At 39.8% G+C, this 16,112-nt stretch overlaps 2 protein-coding genes across 2 annotated transcripts; one reads left to right on the plus strand and one right to left on the minus strand.

Annotated features, from left to right (window-relative positions):
* Positions 1-242: 242 nt before the first annotated feature.
* seh1l (SEH1-like (S. cerevisiae)) lies at positions 243-7,365 on the minus strand. The gene is made up of 9 exons (XM_029504429.1): positions 7,161-7,365; positions 6,658-6,708; positions 6,376-6,522; positions 5,951-6,162; positions 4,430-4,528; positions 4,178-4,318; positions 3,884-4,038; positions 2,100-2,253; positions 243-432 (listed from the first exon to the last, which is right to left on the minus strand). Exons 1-9 carry the CDS (start codon positions 7,269-7,271, stop codon positions 255-257), a joined length of 1,248 nt encoding a protein of 415 aa, XP_029360289.1. The 5' UTR covers positions 7,272-7,365; the 3' UTR covers positions 243-254.
* A 1,861-nt stretch (positions 7,366-9,226) lies between these two features.
* On the plus strand, positions 9,227-15,863 carry ptpn2a (protein tyrosine phosphatase non-receptor type 2a). The gene is made up of 9 exons (XM_029504207.1): positions 9,227-9,453; positions 10,325-10,415; positions 10,518-10,618; positions 10,769-10,867; positions 11,439-11,576; positions 11,827-12,036; positions 12,424-12,588; positions 13,680-13,876; positions 14,152-15,863. The coding sequence occupies exons 1-9, from the start codon at positions 9,397-9,399 to the stop codon at positions 14,339-14,341; spliced, it is 1,248 nt and encodes a 415-aa protein (XP_029360067.1). The 5' UTR covers positions 9,227-9,396; the 3' UTR covers positions 14,342-15,863.
* The last annotated feature ends 249 nt before the right edge of the window (positions 15,864-16,112 follow it).

Raw genomic sequence — 16,112 nt, forward strand, 5'->3', positions numbered from 1 at the left:
ATTATTAATAATGTATCAGTATCTGCTTTTCAGTTGCATATTTCAAGCAACACTCGACAGCAAAAGTAAATGTTGGTCAAGTTTAGTTTAATATTAGACTACTAACATGGTTACCAAAATGGCTGTCCTGGCCATATAACTCCCAAAATCCCAAAATCTTAAAGAAAGATAGAAGATACAGAAAACAGAAGTCTTTATTAGACTTTAATGAGGTTTTGTGGCTCCTACCCTCCTCTTGTTCTAGCTTAAAAACATTACTGTCCATCAGCCTCTGGTAGGAGCAGCAGTGATCTAGAGGAGAATCTGGGGGGAAGAGCTTGTGGTTGAGGCTGAATGGGTTCAGCATCACAATGCTCTATGAGAGAGGAGGGAGGCAGCAGGTGACCATACCTGGTCCCTGCTCTGGGAGGATCCAAAGGTGGAAAGAAATACCTGAGCAACAGAAAAATGGATGGAAAAAGATGACATACACAAGCAGGGCAAAGACGATGACAACAGAGTACAGACAGAGAGACATATAAAAGGAAGGAATGGAAAAATTAAAAGGATAAAGGATGGATTTGTGGAGTTTTATTTTTGAAAAGGGTCTATATAATGAGGTGAACCACTGGCAAAATGCAATATGGATGCTTTACTCAAAACATAGTAAAAGCTGTGAACACAACCACACAGAAGGCTACTTGTGCCAAAATCGAGCCCTCAACCACAACTGAGAGACACATATTTGAAATGCATTACCACAAGGGAATATGATAGCTGATGTAGAAGAGACATTAGTAATGTGCAGGATGCTGGTATATCTTTGGAGAGTTCAGCTGCTGCGGGGGAGGGGCAAATGGAGCTCTCTTGCCAATCCTGCATGCAACAAGCAGTACAATATCACATTACTTGAACAAAACCCATGTCACACAGTTGTGTTAAGCAGATGGTGGAAAGCCACTTCATTAACTGCATTACCAAAATCAAATGTTTCCGCCATGTTAGTTATTTACTATAACATAAGATCTTATACAGCCGACAGATCAGATGTTGATGGTAGCCATAACTGAAGAGTTAAGACTTAACAACACTGGTAAAGGGGTTTTATTAAGACATAGGTAATTAAATATAAATACAGCCACACACTAACAGACTATTAGCTCAAATGTAATTTGCCGCCACTTTTAATACCTACATTTGACATAAAATTATCATATTTATCATATTGTAAAATCCAAAAATGTAATAACTTCATGTCTAAATCAGCAATGTCACTCAGTAATTCTCTTTGAGGTAACCCTGACATTCATATTGTCCAACACAGCAGATTCTAAGTGGTTTTCTAACATCTGTCATGATAGCCTGGTCACACCAGATAAAAGGGGCAAATACAAAACCACTACGTGGACTGAATTGAGAAATAGTTTATTTTATAGTGTAATATCTTTCTTTTAAAATACCGTTGAACTCCAAGGATGTCAATATCGATGGCTGTATTTATACCCACATTATTTTCCTATGTTATTCCAGGTAGTTAATACAATTCATTCAAGAGTTTGGTAATGTTTGCTGGAAGCTGGAAGATACTTTACTTGATCGATTACTTATTTAAAGGCAATGAGAAAATGAAAAAAGTTGTGTGCTACTGAGATGATATCTAACATGTTGCTAAATCTATAATCCAATTTATCAATATTTATCAAATTATTGGTAACCAGTTCCAGAGTAGCTTCGCATTTCTCCAAAAATAGCTAACATTTAAAATAACACTCACATATCAAATTAATGTGAACAGTTTTATTTTAATTTTATGCCAAGAAAAAGGTTAACCAATGTCAATTTAAACATTAAACCACTCTCATGACATGCCTCAGTACAAACCAAGAGGAAATATCTAAAAAAAAAAAATGCACACACACTGGGCTCCACAGGCTTGATGCCCACAACTTGTATTCTGGAAGCCAAGCTCTTTACATAAGTACAGCATTGGATCAGTTCAGGCCCAGGAGTTTGTCAGTGAGCAGCTGCAGTCCCAGTCAGTGTGAAGCATTGTAAGTTGTCAGTTCAGACTGGCTTGGGTTGGGCTGGGTGAGTGGCATCAGATGCACACCACCACCTACCTTCCTGCAGACATCCCGTTCAATGCATTCTGGGAAGTCTGAACGGAAGAGCCCACCATGGTGTTCATGGCTGTGGGCTGGCCAGAGGAGCTAGTTAGCGGGCTGCCATCTCCTTTCAGGATGCCTGTGCACTTCCAGTTGTCCATGTAGTTGGCTGCAAAGGCATATGAGGGAAAGTCAGTGCTCACACGATAAGAAGTAATTTTTATAGCCAAACAAAGGGGATGAAAGACTCCACCTAATTTGGCACACATTAAACTTTTCACCATCACAAAACAGCCATACATACGGTGTCAGCTCATTTGTGGCCAATGCCTGTGTACTCATAAATGCAGCGAGGGCCAAGAGTTTGACAGGACAGACTTTCAATCACACACAGGCGCCAGTATGTGAACTAACATGCATGAAAACAGAGAACAGAGGAAATCCAATTAAGCGAGACAGAAGGGGTGGGACTTTGTTTACTTTTTAGGATGTCAATACCGCATGATAGATGTTTACTTCTATATTTTGTTTCAGACTACTTTATAGAATCTTTCAACTCCTGAATGAACAGCCTGATCACTAGTCTTATCTGAAATAGTAAAAGAGGATGTGTACAGACTGAACAGCTGGAGCTCTGGTGTGACCCAATAAACAGCAGCTGGTTAACAGGTTAACAACTGTGGTGACAACTGCGAACTGAAGACATTTTCATAATCTACATGCAAGAAATTTATTGCAAGTTATCTACTGCAAAAATAACAATCTGGTTGAACAGCACCTTGCTGAGTAGATGACAGGTTGCAGAGAAAAAAGGCTGCAAAGTGACTTCACTCCAGTGTTGTGTTTACATTGTTGATAAATACCTGTATCCTCTGCTTCAGCAGATATCTGAGAAAGTGCTGACTGCTCCCTTATATAAAAGTGACAAAAACCATCTTTTGAGTAAAAATATGAATTGAAACAAACACAAGACTATATTTTGCCCCCCAAAATAAACAGACTTATAAATATTTTGTTCTCCATTAAAATGGAGTGAAAAACTTTTGTACACAACTTAAAACATCCACAGATGCCTGATTGGTGTGTCGTCAAGGAAGCTGAAATTAGGGTTCTTGCAGTATGAGTGTTAATTAGTGAGTGAATTAAAAATTCGACAATTGAAACAATCTTGCGGGCTGGATATGATTGTATCCCGGGCTGGATGTGGCCCACAGGTCTTGAGTTTGGCAAATGTGCCATATATAGATGGAAGCAGATCTGAGTTTACTTTCACCAATAGAACCGGGACTTCATGGTGATTTCGGCAGTTAAAAGACCAGAACAATGGATCATTGTTCATAGTGCAGACTTCTCTGGTTTATAAAAAAGAAATAGTTTTAAGATGAGTCAGATTGGAAAAGATTAGCTGAGTAGCTTTGTTTACACCCTATTGTTATTTGCAGCGCTCTGTCTTCTGTTAAGCAATGAGCAGACACTTGTAAGGACTCTTTTAGTCGGTCTTAATCAGCAGATTCTTTGACAGGAATATTTTACTTTAATATGGGACTGATGTTTTTCACTTATGTATTTTGTCGTCGTATTTTCAGACAGGCAAGGAAGGCCTGTCTTTCCTTTAGATTTTCACTACAATTTTAATGAAAGTTCTTTTAATGGCTCCCGTGTGGCTTTGACCTAAAAAATAACATGTAGGCTTCTTCACTGAAAGTCCAAAATTGTTATGTCTAAAAATATTGTGGTCTGATTTTTGGTCCATACGGCTCAATAGAATTAAATGAATTGTAGCTGACAGATTTCCCCACCTTTCCAGAGGCGTACACAGCCATCATCTCCAGAGGAGGCCAGCAGAGTGCTGGTGATGTTCCAGCTCACACGCCACACCTGGGAGTTGTGGTTGTCAAACTGAGCCATAATCTGCACCTCAAATTTGGTGGGTCCTGTAGATGTGCTCTCCTTCCTAGAGATGAAGCCAGGAAAGAGAAATTCCATTTAAATTTTTTCTTTTTTGAAATGCAGGACTTCAACAGCTACTAACAACTAATCCCTCCGTCTAGGTACTTACTATGGCCAAAAAAATAATAAAAATAATTTCTCACCTCATAGGAACAAGCTTAAAGATCCGGACGTCTTTGGTTGCGATCGCAAGGATGTGGAAAGATCTCCCCAGGTTTGGAGCAAATGCAATGTCATGGACAGCATCAGTAACGGTCACCAGCGTCTCTGCTTTTGCATATTTCCTTTTAAACATTTGTAAAGAAATAAATAAATAAAATAAAAAAATAATATATGTACATACATATATGCATATATGGACTGGTTGACTGGTATATTTAAAAAGGATTACCTACCTTGTATTTTCATTATACTCATAGATCTGAACTTTGCCACCGTATGTTACGTTGTTGTCGTCACTCCCCACTGCAAACATTGGCGGGTGTGCACGAGAGCTGGATGGGGGGAGACGACTTTTTGTACATTAACAAATTATCAAACGCCACTATCACCCTAAAGGCTGGTGAGAGGCCAAAGGCATGTCAAAATGTGCAACAGGTTTAAAAATTAAAAGGTCATAACTCAAGTTTATTGCATCATTTATGCCCTCAAATAAGTCCCGGTTGCTGAGGGGCTGTGGGAATTGAGTGAGTGCAGGATTTTAGATTCCAGACTTAGAAAAGATTACTCAAGTAATTTGAATAGCTCAATTACAAAATCCATTAAGGAATTTTTTCTTGAATCAAAGCTTGATTTAATTAATTTCACTTGCACTATGTAACATGATCTGCTTGTGTTTACTGACACACATTGTTTCCGAATTTGAAGTGTTGCATCATTCCATGATAATGACATTTGTAAAACATCAGTGAAGAAGATCTGATTTACTGTACACGTAAGTTTGGCAATACTCCTTGACAGAGGTTGATGATAGTTAGACCCTAGTCCGGGTCTAGACCCAGTCACTGATCTACTCCAATTTACAGCTGCAAACTGTAAATTATTGAGATATTACATTTCAATTGTTTTTATGTTTAAAAATATATCAAATCTTCAGCTTTGGCACTCACAATTGTGGGATGTGATCATATGTATAATACAGGTGTATAAACACAGAAGTAGTAGATAAAGTGTGAGCTGCTAGCTACTGTCATTGATTGAGTGCTTTTAAAACATATTTCAAGGCTGCAGCTCAACCTGTCATCCGCGCTCTGTCAAGAGCTCAGTGCAGCAGCTGTGTTCTGGTTTAACAGCATCATGCTGGACAGGCGACAAGTCTGTCTGCAGCATCTTTGCTGACAAACATTAGAACAGAAACAGTGAAAGTGAACATGTTCACCAAGGTGTTGTTCAATGCTGATTGGACTAGGAACCAGAGCAGACTGTGTGTACTGCAGAATTATTTGAACTTGATCTGGATGCTGAGTGTAGTTTTTGCCAGCAAAAGTCTCTGATTATTCAACCAATCAATTTCCCAATCAGTGGGACATGAGACTAAATCTAATCATCTTGAGAAAGTGAACTGAACAGTTACAGCCGTTGAAATGAGCAGCAAACTGTGAAAAAATATGTTGTACTTTGTCTAAATAGTCTTTATTTCTTTATTCCTTTATTTTATAAACTTCTGTTACCGCAGCATGGTATTGTTTGCAACATTTTTGTGCTGATGGGGAAAAAATACTAAACAGAAATTCTAAATAGTGGAAAAAAATGATCGATATATGAAATTGTATTTAACATTGAGTCTCTCTCAAACTGTGCATGAGAGAAGATAAAGACATTTTTGAAAAATTATGAATTCTTCTTGTCATCTTATTCACCTCACAAAACTAGACCATGTACACTCTAATACCATTTTTAGCAAGCCAATGTCTAACCTGGAGGGATTCCACGAGATGCAGCTGCAGCTCAGCTTGCAGGAAATCTCATGCTGCAGTGACCACTGACTCAGGTTCATCACATCAGGAGCCTCATAGATCCTCACCACTCCATCCGCGGAACAAGTGGTCAACATCAGGCCCATATGTTTAGGTGCAAACTTCACATCAGTCACTGACGTTCTACTGTCCACTAAAGTGGTTCTCTTTATCTAAAACAGAACAATATGAAATGTTTTGGCTCAGATGTCACCACAAACAGAACAGTGTTGAAAAGTGACTCACAGCACTGACCACGATCTAGAGCAAAACAAAATAGAGTTTTCACCTTAGTAGAATTCACTATCATGACAAATGTTCACTAACCATTATTGTTATGAATGCTGCAGAGGGGACTGAACTCAAAGACCTGTAGTTATACTCACCCAATGACTCAGGCCTCTCTGTTTGTCATTGGACTCCCCAACAATCTCTTCCCAGACAGCAGCTGTCCTGTCAAAGGAGCAGGACGCCAAAACCTGGCCGAATTCTGGATGAGCCCAGGTCACTCTCCAAACGGATCCACTGTGTGTCTATGGAGCACAGAAAAACCCTTGTGTCAAGAGTGGTGAACTCCAAAACCAGTGCAAGACTTCACGACATCTCATTGCGTCTTGGTAAGGCACACAGCTTGATCGAGCAGCAAGCAGCAATGCCCAGTGGTTTACCTTCCAACTAGCTGTGCAGTGCCACTCTCCGCTTTCACTTTTGTCCCAAACCTGAGAAGAACAAGAAAAGAAACCTTCAGAAACATTGCATTAAGGTAAGCGTGTGCATACAAAGATAGTTACCGAAGGCAGATGAATTACGTCGTCTTCACTTTTGATGCTGGTTAACTGACTATAAACGTCTGACTGTACCTTCTTAACTGCAGATACACTATACATGCATGACTTTTGACCTAGTTTGCTGTTTTTAGAGTTTACTCTGATTTGATTACATGAAAACACACCGGCTCTGTGGTGTATGCTAAAAGCACAGTAGCTTGCAAAAAGGCAAATACAACAGAGTAAGCGTGTCCCTGTGGATCAGAATTAAGTGATAATTAGAAGTTCCTTCAGTCCACAACATATGGGAAAGAATAGTGACCGAATAGTGGTCAGTGTGAACAGGCTAGCCGTTCCAGCTAACGCTAACAGCAGCTAACTGATGGAGGCTCAGTGTAACTTACCTTGACACTTTGGTCGCTGGAACAAGTTGCCATCCTGCGGCCGTGAAAATCGTACGATACATCATGAATCAGATCTTTGTGATCTGCAGCTATACTGCGCGCTACAAACATGATACCAAGCCTGTCATGGGTCCACTTTAGTGTGTATTTGTGCGTGTATTTGGCGGGTCCTTGTAGTGTGTAAAGGAGCGAGTCTGTGCCGTCGTCTATCTTCTTCTTCGTTTCAATTTTGTGCTAACACAGACACAGCTGCCCTCCATGGGCCAACAGTGGAATAACATTTACTGTCAAACCCGAGATTCCTCTGCAATTATTATTTATTTCACTGAATTACCTATGACCAATAACTCCCCCTTCTGCTGGCATGACGCTTTCCTTTGAGTGATATTTCCTTTAAAGGATGAAAGAAAATCTATTTCCACAGATTTATTTTCCATCATTCATTGCACAGTGACCCAATCTTTGGTTGGATCTGACCATAACGTTATCTTGTACAGTACAGATGCTTCACTTTTGGCTGTGCTGAAAAATAAAGCCTGCCTCTCTTTCCTTCCTCCTATTATCATTGTAATATTGAGCATGCACTCAACACTTCCTGAGAAGACTAACAAATGTAACTCCTTCCTCTTCACTGCTGCTTTTGCTGTCTCCTACATGCACTGGGACTCAGAAAAATCAAACAGTGTGTCCAACTTGGAGACCTAATTTAACTTATCCTCAGTCTCAATAATTATATCTGGTTTTGGTGTCACTTTTCCCACCCTTCAGTACCATTGGTGCTGCAGTAAAATCTCATAACTACCTCGTTAAACTTCTTCCACCCACCCATGTGCTTGGCACAAACTCTGAATATGCTTTGATATTCACTCTATATAATATATCTGTAGATGTGTAGAGTACTTCTTCCTGTTGCAGCTTTTGCAAACCTTTGCCCAGATTCTTAGAGTCAGCAGTGTCAATCTGTATCAAACTTTCAGATTTTTATCCCCTGGTCCCACCCACACACATTTCCTCTGATTAATTAAAAGATCTTTGATGGGTGCTGAAAGCCCCATCACATATTGTAAGGGATTTAGTCTGAGCCATGACCAGCTTCAGAAAAGAGAAAGCTTCTGTCCCATATGTCATACATCAATTCAGTCACAGATCTTGTGACTGCCCTATTTATCATCTCCAATCTGCTCCAGAACCAGTTCCTGCCAGACATCATAAGACATTGATGATGTATTTTACACTTTACCACTCTTCATCTATCCTTCATGTCATTCCCTCCTCAAGGTGTCTCGTCCTCCTCCCCCAGGAATTGGATTGTAAACTCTTTAAATATAATTTGTATATTGTCCAAGGTTCTGCTGTGGTAATTTCTTGGAAGTTTTAAACCCTTGCAGTTCTATAAAATGCCTCTAGAAATTGCTTTAATTGCTTGAATAAAGCTGAGCCTGGCACCTTCCTTTCACAACATGCCATATGCATTTATTAAAACCTTCTTCATGTCCAAATCTGACAGTAGCATCGTGTCCAACCCTCTGGTACTCAAACATCCATGTTACTCTGTGTCCCAACCCGTTGACTTTTGCACCCATCTGGCCCACAAAGGAATTCTTGAACAGTAATTGTGAGTAAATAATATTTAAGGTAGTTTATTACAACATCTATGTGAAACTTGCCATGTCTAAAGTGAGAAAAACACGGATCCCTGTCATGTTACAATTACATAACATTGCTTCATTAGATTTGAACTGTCCCATTACCAGGGCTATCAGGTTTAGTCGAATTTTTTAACTGCAGTAACACTGATATTCACATTGAACACCTACACACTAGATAAGGAGCTGACTAAAATACTTACTCTGTAACTAAAAACAAATAAAGTAAAAATGGTCTAAAATATTTTAAAGAATAGCTTTACCGGGCTTTAGCTAAGGAGCGATCGTAATCTAATTTCAGTTTGTAACAATACTGATGGCCATACTGCCGTCAAATATAAGTAAACATCCACACAGCAGTATATGGGTGGAATTGGTTTTACGTGTTACGTCGACAAACACATATCTGGCAACCCGAGTCAGTCAGCGTGCATGCAGTATCGTGCAGGAGCAGCAGATTTCCAGCAGGGATCCCCAGGATTACACAGACTGTTGTTTACATGGCTGACAGAAAGAAGTAACTTGGTGAACGGGGCGACGAACACTCTGAGATCATCCAGCAAGTGTCCCGGAACACTAACTACGATAAAATGGAGCAAGAATTTGAAGACATCGACTCGTCCGGGAGATGGCAAAACCTCTACAATGTAAGTCCGGACACTGGGCCTCTCGTGTTTCTATGACGATCGGCTGCTAACTTAGCTAGCTAAGTTAGTAGCTAGCCCGCCAGGCACCTATTCCAGTATTTGGTCATTTTTTGCATTCTATGTGACACATTCAACCTCGTTAACATATGGGGATTCATATGTTGCGTAGCACTAAATCAAGTCGAATAGGAATTTAGAAATCCGCGCGAGTGGTCGCTGACTTCCGTAGCGAGGAAGCTGGTAGCTAGAAAACGTGCAGCAGCAAGGAGCTTATGGTTTGGCTCAGTTAGCTAACGCTTGCTGACGCTAGTAGACGTCAGATGCAGTTTCTGAGAATTCATGAGGACTTACACAGAAAAGCGCATGTGTTTTACCACCAGCGGTTAAACAGAGCCCATCAGTTGGTTTTTGATATTTCTGTTCCTGTTTAATTTCGACTATCGCTAAAATGAAAGATGGTGACTGTGGGTTAGCATGTAAAATGGGATATTCATTACCGGGGTAACGTTTCAGAAAAAAATATCCCCATTGAGAAATCAGGGGTTATTCAGAGTGAAATTCGACCATGCTGAGAAATAGAAATATTCTTCCTTCTGTTTACTGAACTTCTCTCTCACTTTTATTTGCATCAGTAAAACCGGTTCTAATGAATTTTAACATCAGTGGCTGTCGAGATTGTAGTATGTGTAGTAAAAACAATAGCCATGTGAACAGGATTTTGAAAAAAGAGAGCAGAGCATGTCAGTGCAGGTGACAGTTGCAATAAATACAGAACAAATGACATACTGTGTGAAAGGCAGCAACATGATGCGGCTGAGGGATTCAGTGTAAATACATACACAACTAACGCATGTTGTGTTGTCTCTCACAGGAGATCCGTAACCAAGCCAGTGAATATCCTTATAAAGTGGCAAAACTTCCAGCAAATCGGAATTTGAACCGCTACAGAGATGTCAGCCCATGTGAGTCTTGTGAGAAATGAGTTTGTTCATGAAAATGTTTACTATTCTGAATCACCTGTTTGTGATTTGTAATTTTTGTATGATCTCCCGCGTGTGTTTCAGATGATCACAGTCGAGTAAAACTTGAAAACTCTGAAAATGACTATATCAATGCAAGTTTAATCATGATGGAAGAAGCCCAAAGAGCTTATATTCTTTCTCAGGTATGGCAGAGTATTTCCGATGTAAATCATACTGTATGCACAAGTGTAGATTGGAAAAAACTGTAGGTTGATGGAGAATACACAGGATTGCACCTCGATATTCTGTGAGCTTTGCTCATAACTTATTTTTTTGCTGTGTGCCATCCACAGGGGCCTTTGAGGAATACTTGTGGTCATTTCTGGCTGATGGTATGGGAGCAGTGTTCCAAAGCTGTTATAATGCTCAACAGAGTCATTGAAAAGGGATCTGTGAGTGCACCTGTTACTCCTCTTCCTCTTGACTGGTTTATACAGGGACAAATGCTTTATGACCCACAAATACTTAGACAGTAGAGATAATTTACACAGCAGTCTTAAAATCCAATAAATAGTTACCTTCATTAATTTCACTGACACGTTAGTAATTTTTGTTCTTGAGGTTAAATTTTAAGTCAGATATAGCCCTATTATAGGTTACTCAAATGAAAGGTGAAGAATAAGCTGATTTAAGATTACAGAGCTGTGCCTTTTTTTGTTTTGTTTTTTTAATTATACACTATAAATTTTCCACAAGACCAAATTGGTCCTAATATGTTTTCTCAAATTTAATCTAAACCATGAAAGACTTTCAGTAGTTTCAATAGTTATCCACAGGGTTTTTTACTGTTTATTGTTTATTTCTTGAGAAAACAAGTTGCCCTGGAGTAGGCGCCATCCCTTCTGTCTGATAACTTAATTTAATGCATATATTCTGTAATGCTTGGGTCAACATACCATTTTCAGGGGTCAGGGTCATGTGCCTTCCAATCCAAGAATGAGTTCATTGCTTCTGTCTTAACAGGAAAAGTGTGCACAGTACTGGCCAACAACAAAAGAGCTGCAAATGTCTTTCACAGACACAGGCTTTGTTGTTAGGCTACTTTCCGAGGAGGACCAGTCTTATTACACAATCCGTGTGCTTGACCTGCAGAACACAAAGGTGGGAACATGGAAGAAAGACTATTAGATAATATAACATTTTGAAATCTGGAGAGGTCCAGCTGTTTGTGTGGTGAAAGAAATGTCTTCGTATTAGAGTCAATCATTACAAATCGCACTTTACCTCTCTTCAAGCATTTCAGTCTAAATGCGTTTAGAAAGCAAATGTTATGGTGTCTGTACTGTTTTTGTAGTAACTAATCACTCAGCTCATGCAGAAATCTCCAATCATCACATGTTTTCTGGTGTAGACAGGGGAGTCAAGGGAGATCTACCACTTTCACTACACCACATGGCCTGACTTTGGTGTCCCAGAATCTCCTGCCTCCTTCCTCAACTTCCTCTTCAAGGTGCGGGAGTTTGGCTCGCTGAGTGCAGAACATGGCCCCTCGGTGGTGCATTGCAGTGCTGGGATTGGACGCTCGGGGACCTTTGCCTTGGTGGACACCTGTCTGGTCCTGGTGAGAACAGGGAGAAGAAATGTTACCCAATAAAGTTAACATGATAAGAAAATGTTGGCTGAAGTTAAACATAACGCTAAAACAGGACTCCACAAACTCAAGTTTTGGCAAGAGAGAAATGTGAGATGCTCCCATTATGATCATACTTGGCTAAAAGGGAGAAGTTCTGGCTTGTTGAGATTATGTTTAAATCCATAAAGCATGTTTGAATAATTTTTTGCATTGAAGCATTAATAGAGTTTGCGAATGTATCGTGCTGATGTTTATTGTTCTTTAGTAATTATTCATAATAAAAAAAAAAAAAATACGTGTTCTGTGCTTAATTAAAACAAAGTCTTGACTCCAGTTTTTTCAATTGTATTCTAAACATGCCCATCCATTGTACAGATGGACAACTCAAAGAACCCGTCATCAGTGGACATACAGAAGGTGCTCCTGGACATGAGGGAATACCGTATGGGTCTGATCCAGACCCCAGACCAGCTACGCTTCTCCTACATGGCAGTCATTGAAGGGGCCAGGCTCATCCTGCCAGACAGCTCAGCAGCACAGGTAGCACTTTCACACATCAGCAATGCTTTTATAGAATTTCTTGAAATTTGGTGCAGATTCTTTGGGTCCAAGGATGAACTGATTATCTTTTGGTTGTCAAAGATCACTATCACATCTTGTCCCCCTTAAATTCATTACATCTGACGAATGTCTATTTTAACTCAAGATTGAACTAAGTTGAATTTGATGGTCAAACAACTTCATTGCAAATGTCTTAACATTTTATTTCCTACTGGTCAAAGGTCAACTTCACTGTGACATATGTGCTCTACAAAAACACCTCTGACCATCTTTTGTAGCTATAACTCAGGCACAGAAGAGGAGATTATGACCACATTTCCTGTAACTTGACTGTAAGCAGAAATGTACAACCACAAGGTGGTTTCAGTCACGCAAAAGTCCTGTAGCAAACATGGTCACTAGTATTAGCTTCAGTACCTACAGCCTGTTGCATAATAAAAGTAACTTGTAATTCATTGATTAATCCATCCATTCGGTAGAATTCTGTGTGGCATTGGTAAGGCATTAAGCCTTTATATATCAACCCTGCAACCTTTAAAAACTGAAAACATAAAACACAGCCCCTGCAAAAGCCAAGCAGCTACCAAAATGGTCTAGTTTACATTCTTCTTGCAGCAGCCTCTATGTTGTGTGTTATACACTATGAGCATTAGTATAATCTCTGTTCGTATCTGCACCTAGTTGACGGAAATATTCTGAGTCAGCAGGTCTTGATAGTTACATGGCACATTAGGGACTTTCACAAAAGAAATTTTGACCTGTCATAGTGGGAAGAGCAGAGTTGTAATAAACACTATTACAGTGTCCCAGTAAGCCACATCGCATGCTTTGCATGCAGAGGCCCCACGTTCAAACACCAGTCCCAAAGCAAACCAGCACTAGGCTTGTGTGGGTCCAAAGTATGGATAAATTGGGAACTTTGCAGCAGGAAATATTCTTTAAAAATAGGGAAAAGTCGAAAGAGGGGGGAAAACTGTGTCCCAATAAGCCATTATGGTGAACTAGCATGTAAAACATGCTGGGAGAGAAATCATTTTCATGTTTGCCACTTGTCTCTTGTAACAAAACAGTGTGTGCTGCCCAGATCTGCCCTTGTCTTGGAGGCAGAGCTACCCCCTCCACCACCTCCACCTAGACGTCACCTAAATGACAGCAAGCCAAATGGCCAGCCAGCACCCTGTGTGGATCTGCAGTCCTCCTCAGGAGGCCACCAGCTGGTGGCAGAGCCAGACAGCCATGACCACAATGTGGCTGAGCACCCTTGCAAGTAAGTGAAGCTGCTCAGAAATAATTTCAGTTCTTTTTTTTTTTTTTTTCCCAAGTTCATGGAAAATAAAGGATACAATTGTTGTAACATTACAATATTGCAGTTGCTTAGTGTGTACATTTTACTATACAAACAGTTTATTATCTTCACTCCCTTCAGTCCCTTTTGAATTCTTCTGGATATTTGGACTTCACAGAGTTCAGTGGTTGCAAGGCATAATATTGTACAACACGGTTGTTTTCTTAATGCTCTCCTTTCACGGACTCTTGTTTCAGTGCTAGAAAGCGACATCGTGAAGACAAGATTGCCAGAATGTCACAGAGGGTGCAGCAGATGAAACAGAGACTGACTGAGTCAGAGAGGAAACGAGAGAAGTGGCTGTACTGGAGGCCTGTCCTGCTCAACATTGGTGCTGGGGCAGCTTTGGCTGTTGGCCTGCTGGTCTGTTGGATGTACTCCCAGTGAGACACTGGGTCATTTAAAACTGATTCTTACTTTGCACCAGTACCTGGGGTTAGGTACTTGTCTGACAGATTTAGATGTGCATAACTGAGGGTATTTATTTCCTAAAGGTCAAAATGTGGGAGCGCTAGATCAAGAGAGTGTGCGTATATTTTTCATGTAAGATCTTAACAAAAATGATAACATCTCAGGATCTCGTTGCCAGCACGATGATTTGATTTCCCTATTCTTCTCGTCACTGTTGATGAATGTACTGTATCATACCAATGGCTTTGAAACTACTAAAGGTGCAGTACAAAGAAAAAAAAAACTCAGACAGGTTTATTTTTGCATTCTTTATTTGTAATGGTCAGATGTTTGTTAATCATCTGTGGACATGTTTTACATGTTTTGCATTTCAAAAATGATCTGTGTTGACTGTCCATCCTACGATAGTTATGTAGGAATATTCCACACCCTAAAGGTCATTTTTTTTGTTAGATTATCTGTAATGAAATTTGCGTTTCATGCATGTATTTAAGATTTACCAGACCACCACTTGTTCTTCCATTCATATTTAGCGGAGCATCCCAATATGTTTCAAACTCTGCTGCAATGGTGACCTTTTAGTTTTCTGTGAAAAGAGCACATTTTTCTATAGGTTTCAGATGTCACATGGATACATGACTCACATAGAAACTATCAGGTTCCTCATAGCTTAATGTGTTAATTCACCCACTGGATGGGCTTTTGTGTGTGTGTTCAGGTTATCCAACATTAGGAAACCACAGCAAAGCTGTTAATTTTTATTACAATACCAGCCGGACAAGCTGTCAAATTGTACTCCCTTTACGTGGAATGTATTTTCTGCTGGAGCTTTGACATAACTGACACCTGAATTATAGATTCCGAGTCAGCACCTTTGTGTTGCATTTGACCTTTTAATTTAAAGTGGTAGTATAAATCGGTTTGCAATAGATTGGGACCAATTTAAAACTATAATGGTGCAATTGAGAAGCTGGAGCAGGGCAGCTGGACTGACAGCAAACATGTCTCCACTTGTTTGTTTGTTTGTTCGTTTGAGATAGCTTTAATGTGCCTTGAAGAAAGGTTTCCTAGTATGGTCAGTAGAGAAAAAGGCTTATGTGAGCTGTTGTTTTCCACGTAACATGAGCTATATTACATTAATCAGTTTACTGTAACTAGGGGTGTATACAATAAATTGCATCAGTTGATCGCACAGAAAATGTGATGTTAGCATGCACTGGCTCAATGAGATTCAATGACATGTTAGTGATCAGATGGCTACCACTGTTGGACATGGCTCTTACCCATTTGCCCCAGAACAGATGGCTGTCTTTGGCCATTACATTCCACTCATTCTTTTTTCCAAGTTCGATTTCAGGGCAATTTTATACATTGCTGAGCTGCAGTGAGAACATGACTGATGGTGTTTTTGAAAAAACAAAAAAAACAAAAAAAACAAAAAAAAACTAAATACTGATTTAAATAAAATTCATCTTTTTTCCCCTTTTTTAAAACTTAACTTTGAGTGTCTGCTTGTGTTTTTTCTTTTAAGTCAGTAAAGCAGAATTACTGTATCACGAAGTCTGGATCACCTCCAATCTGGGTCTACCATCCGCAGATCGGTGGTGGGGTTGATTCGTAGGTCTCGCTCATAGAATTCTGCAGTATTTTAACTTTATCTGTTGGATAGCAACCTGGAGTGAAAGGCTTCATCAGCCTCAGGCAACCAAAGTTTTCAAATTGAGAATTCACAGAGTTTAAGGCAGCT

This window comes from Echeneis naucrates, chromosome 6 (assembly GCF_900963305.1).
Source record: "Echeneis naucrates chromosome 6, fEcheNa1.1, whole genome shotgun sequence".
In the NCBI taxonomy this organism is placed as follows: Eukaryota; Metazoa; Chordata; class Actinopteri; order Carangiformes; family Echeneidae; genus Echeneis; species Echeneis naucrates.

Coding starts and splice junctions, on each gene's coding strand:
- seh1l (XM_029504429.1), bottom strand. CDS start 7,271: ATGTTTGTAGCGCGCAGTATAGCTGCAGATCACAAAGATCTGATTCAT. Junction 6,523..6,657: donor ACTGCACAGCTAGTTGGAAG/GTAAACCACTGG, acceptor TGTGCTCCATAG/ACACACAGTGGATCCGTTTG. Junction 4,529..5,950: donor ATCTCGTGGAATCCCTCCAG/GTTAGACATTGG, acceptor CCCCCCATCCAG/CTCTCGTGCACACCCGCCAA.
- ptpn2a (XM_029504207.1), top strand. CDS start 9,397: ATGGAGCAAGAATTTGAAGACATCGACTCGTCCGGGAGATGGCAAAAC. Junction 10,416..10,517: donor CTACAGAGATGTCAGCCCAT/GTGAGTCTTGTG, acceptor CGTGTGTTTCAG/ATGATCACAGTCGAGTAAAA. Junction 10,619..10,768: donor GAGCTTATATTCTTTCTCAG/GTATGGCAGAGT, acceptor TGCCATCCACAG/GGGCCTTTGAGGAATACTTG.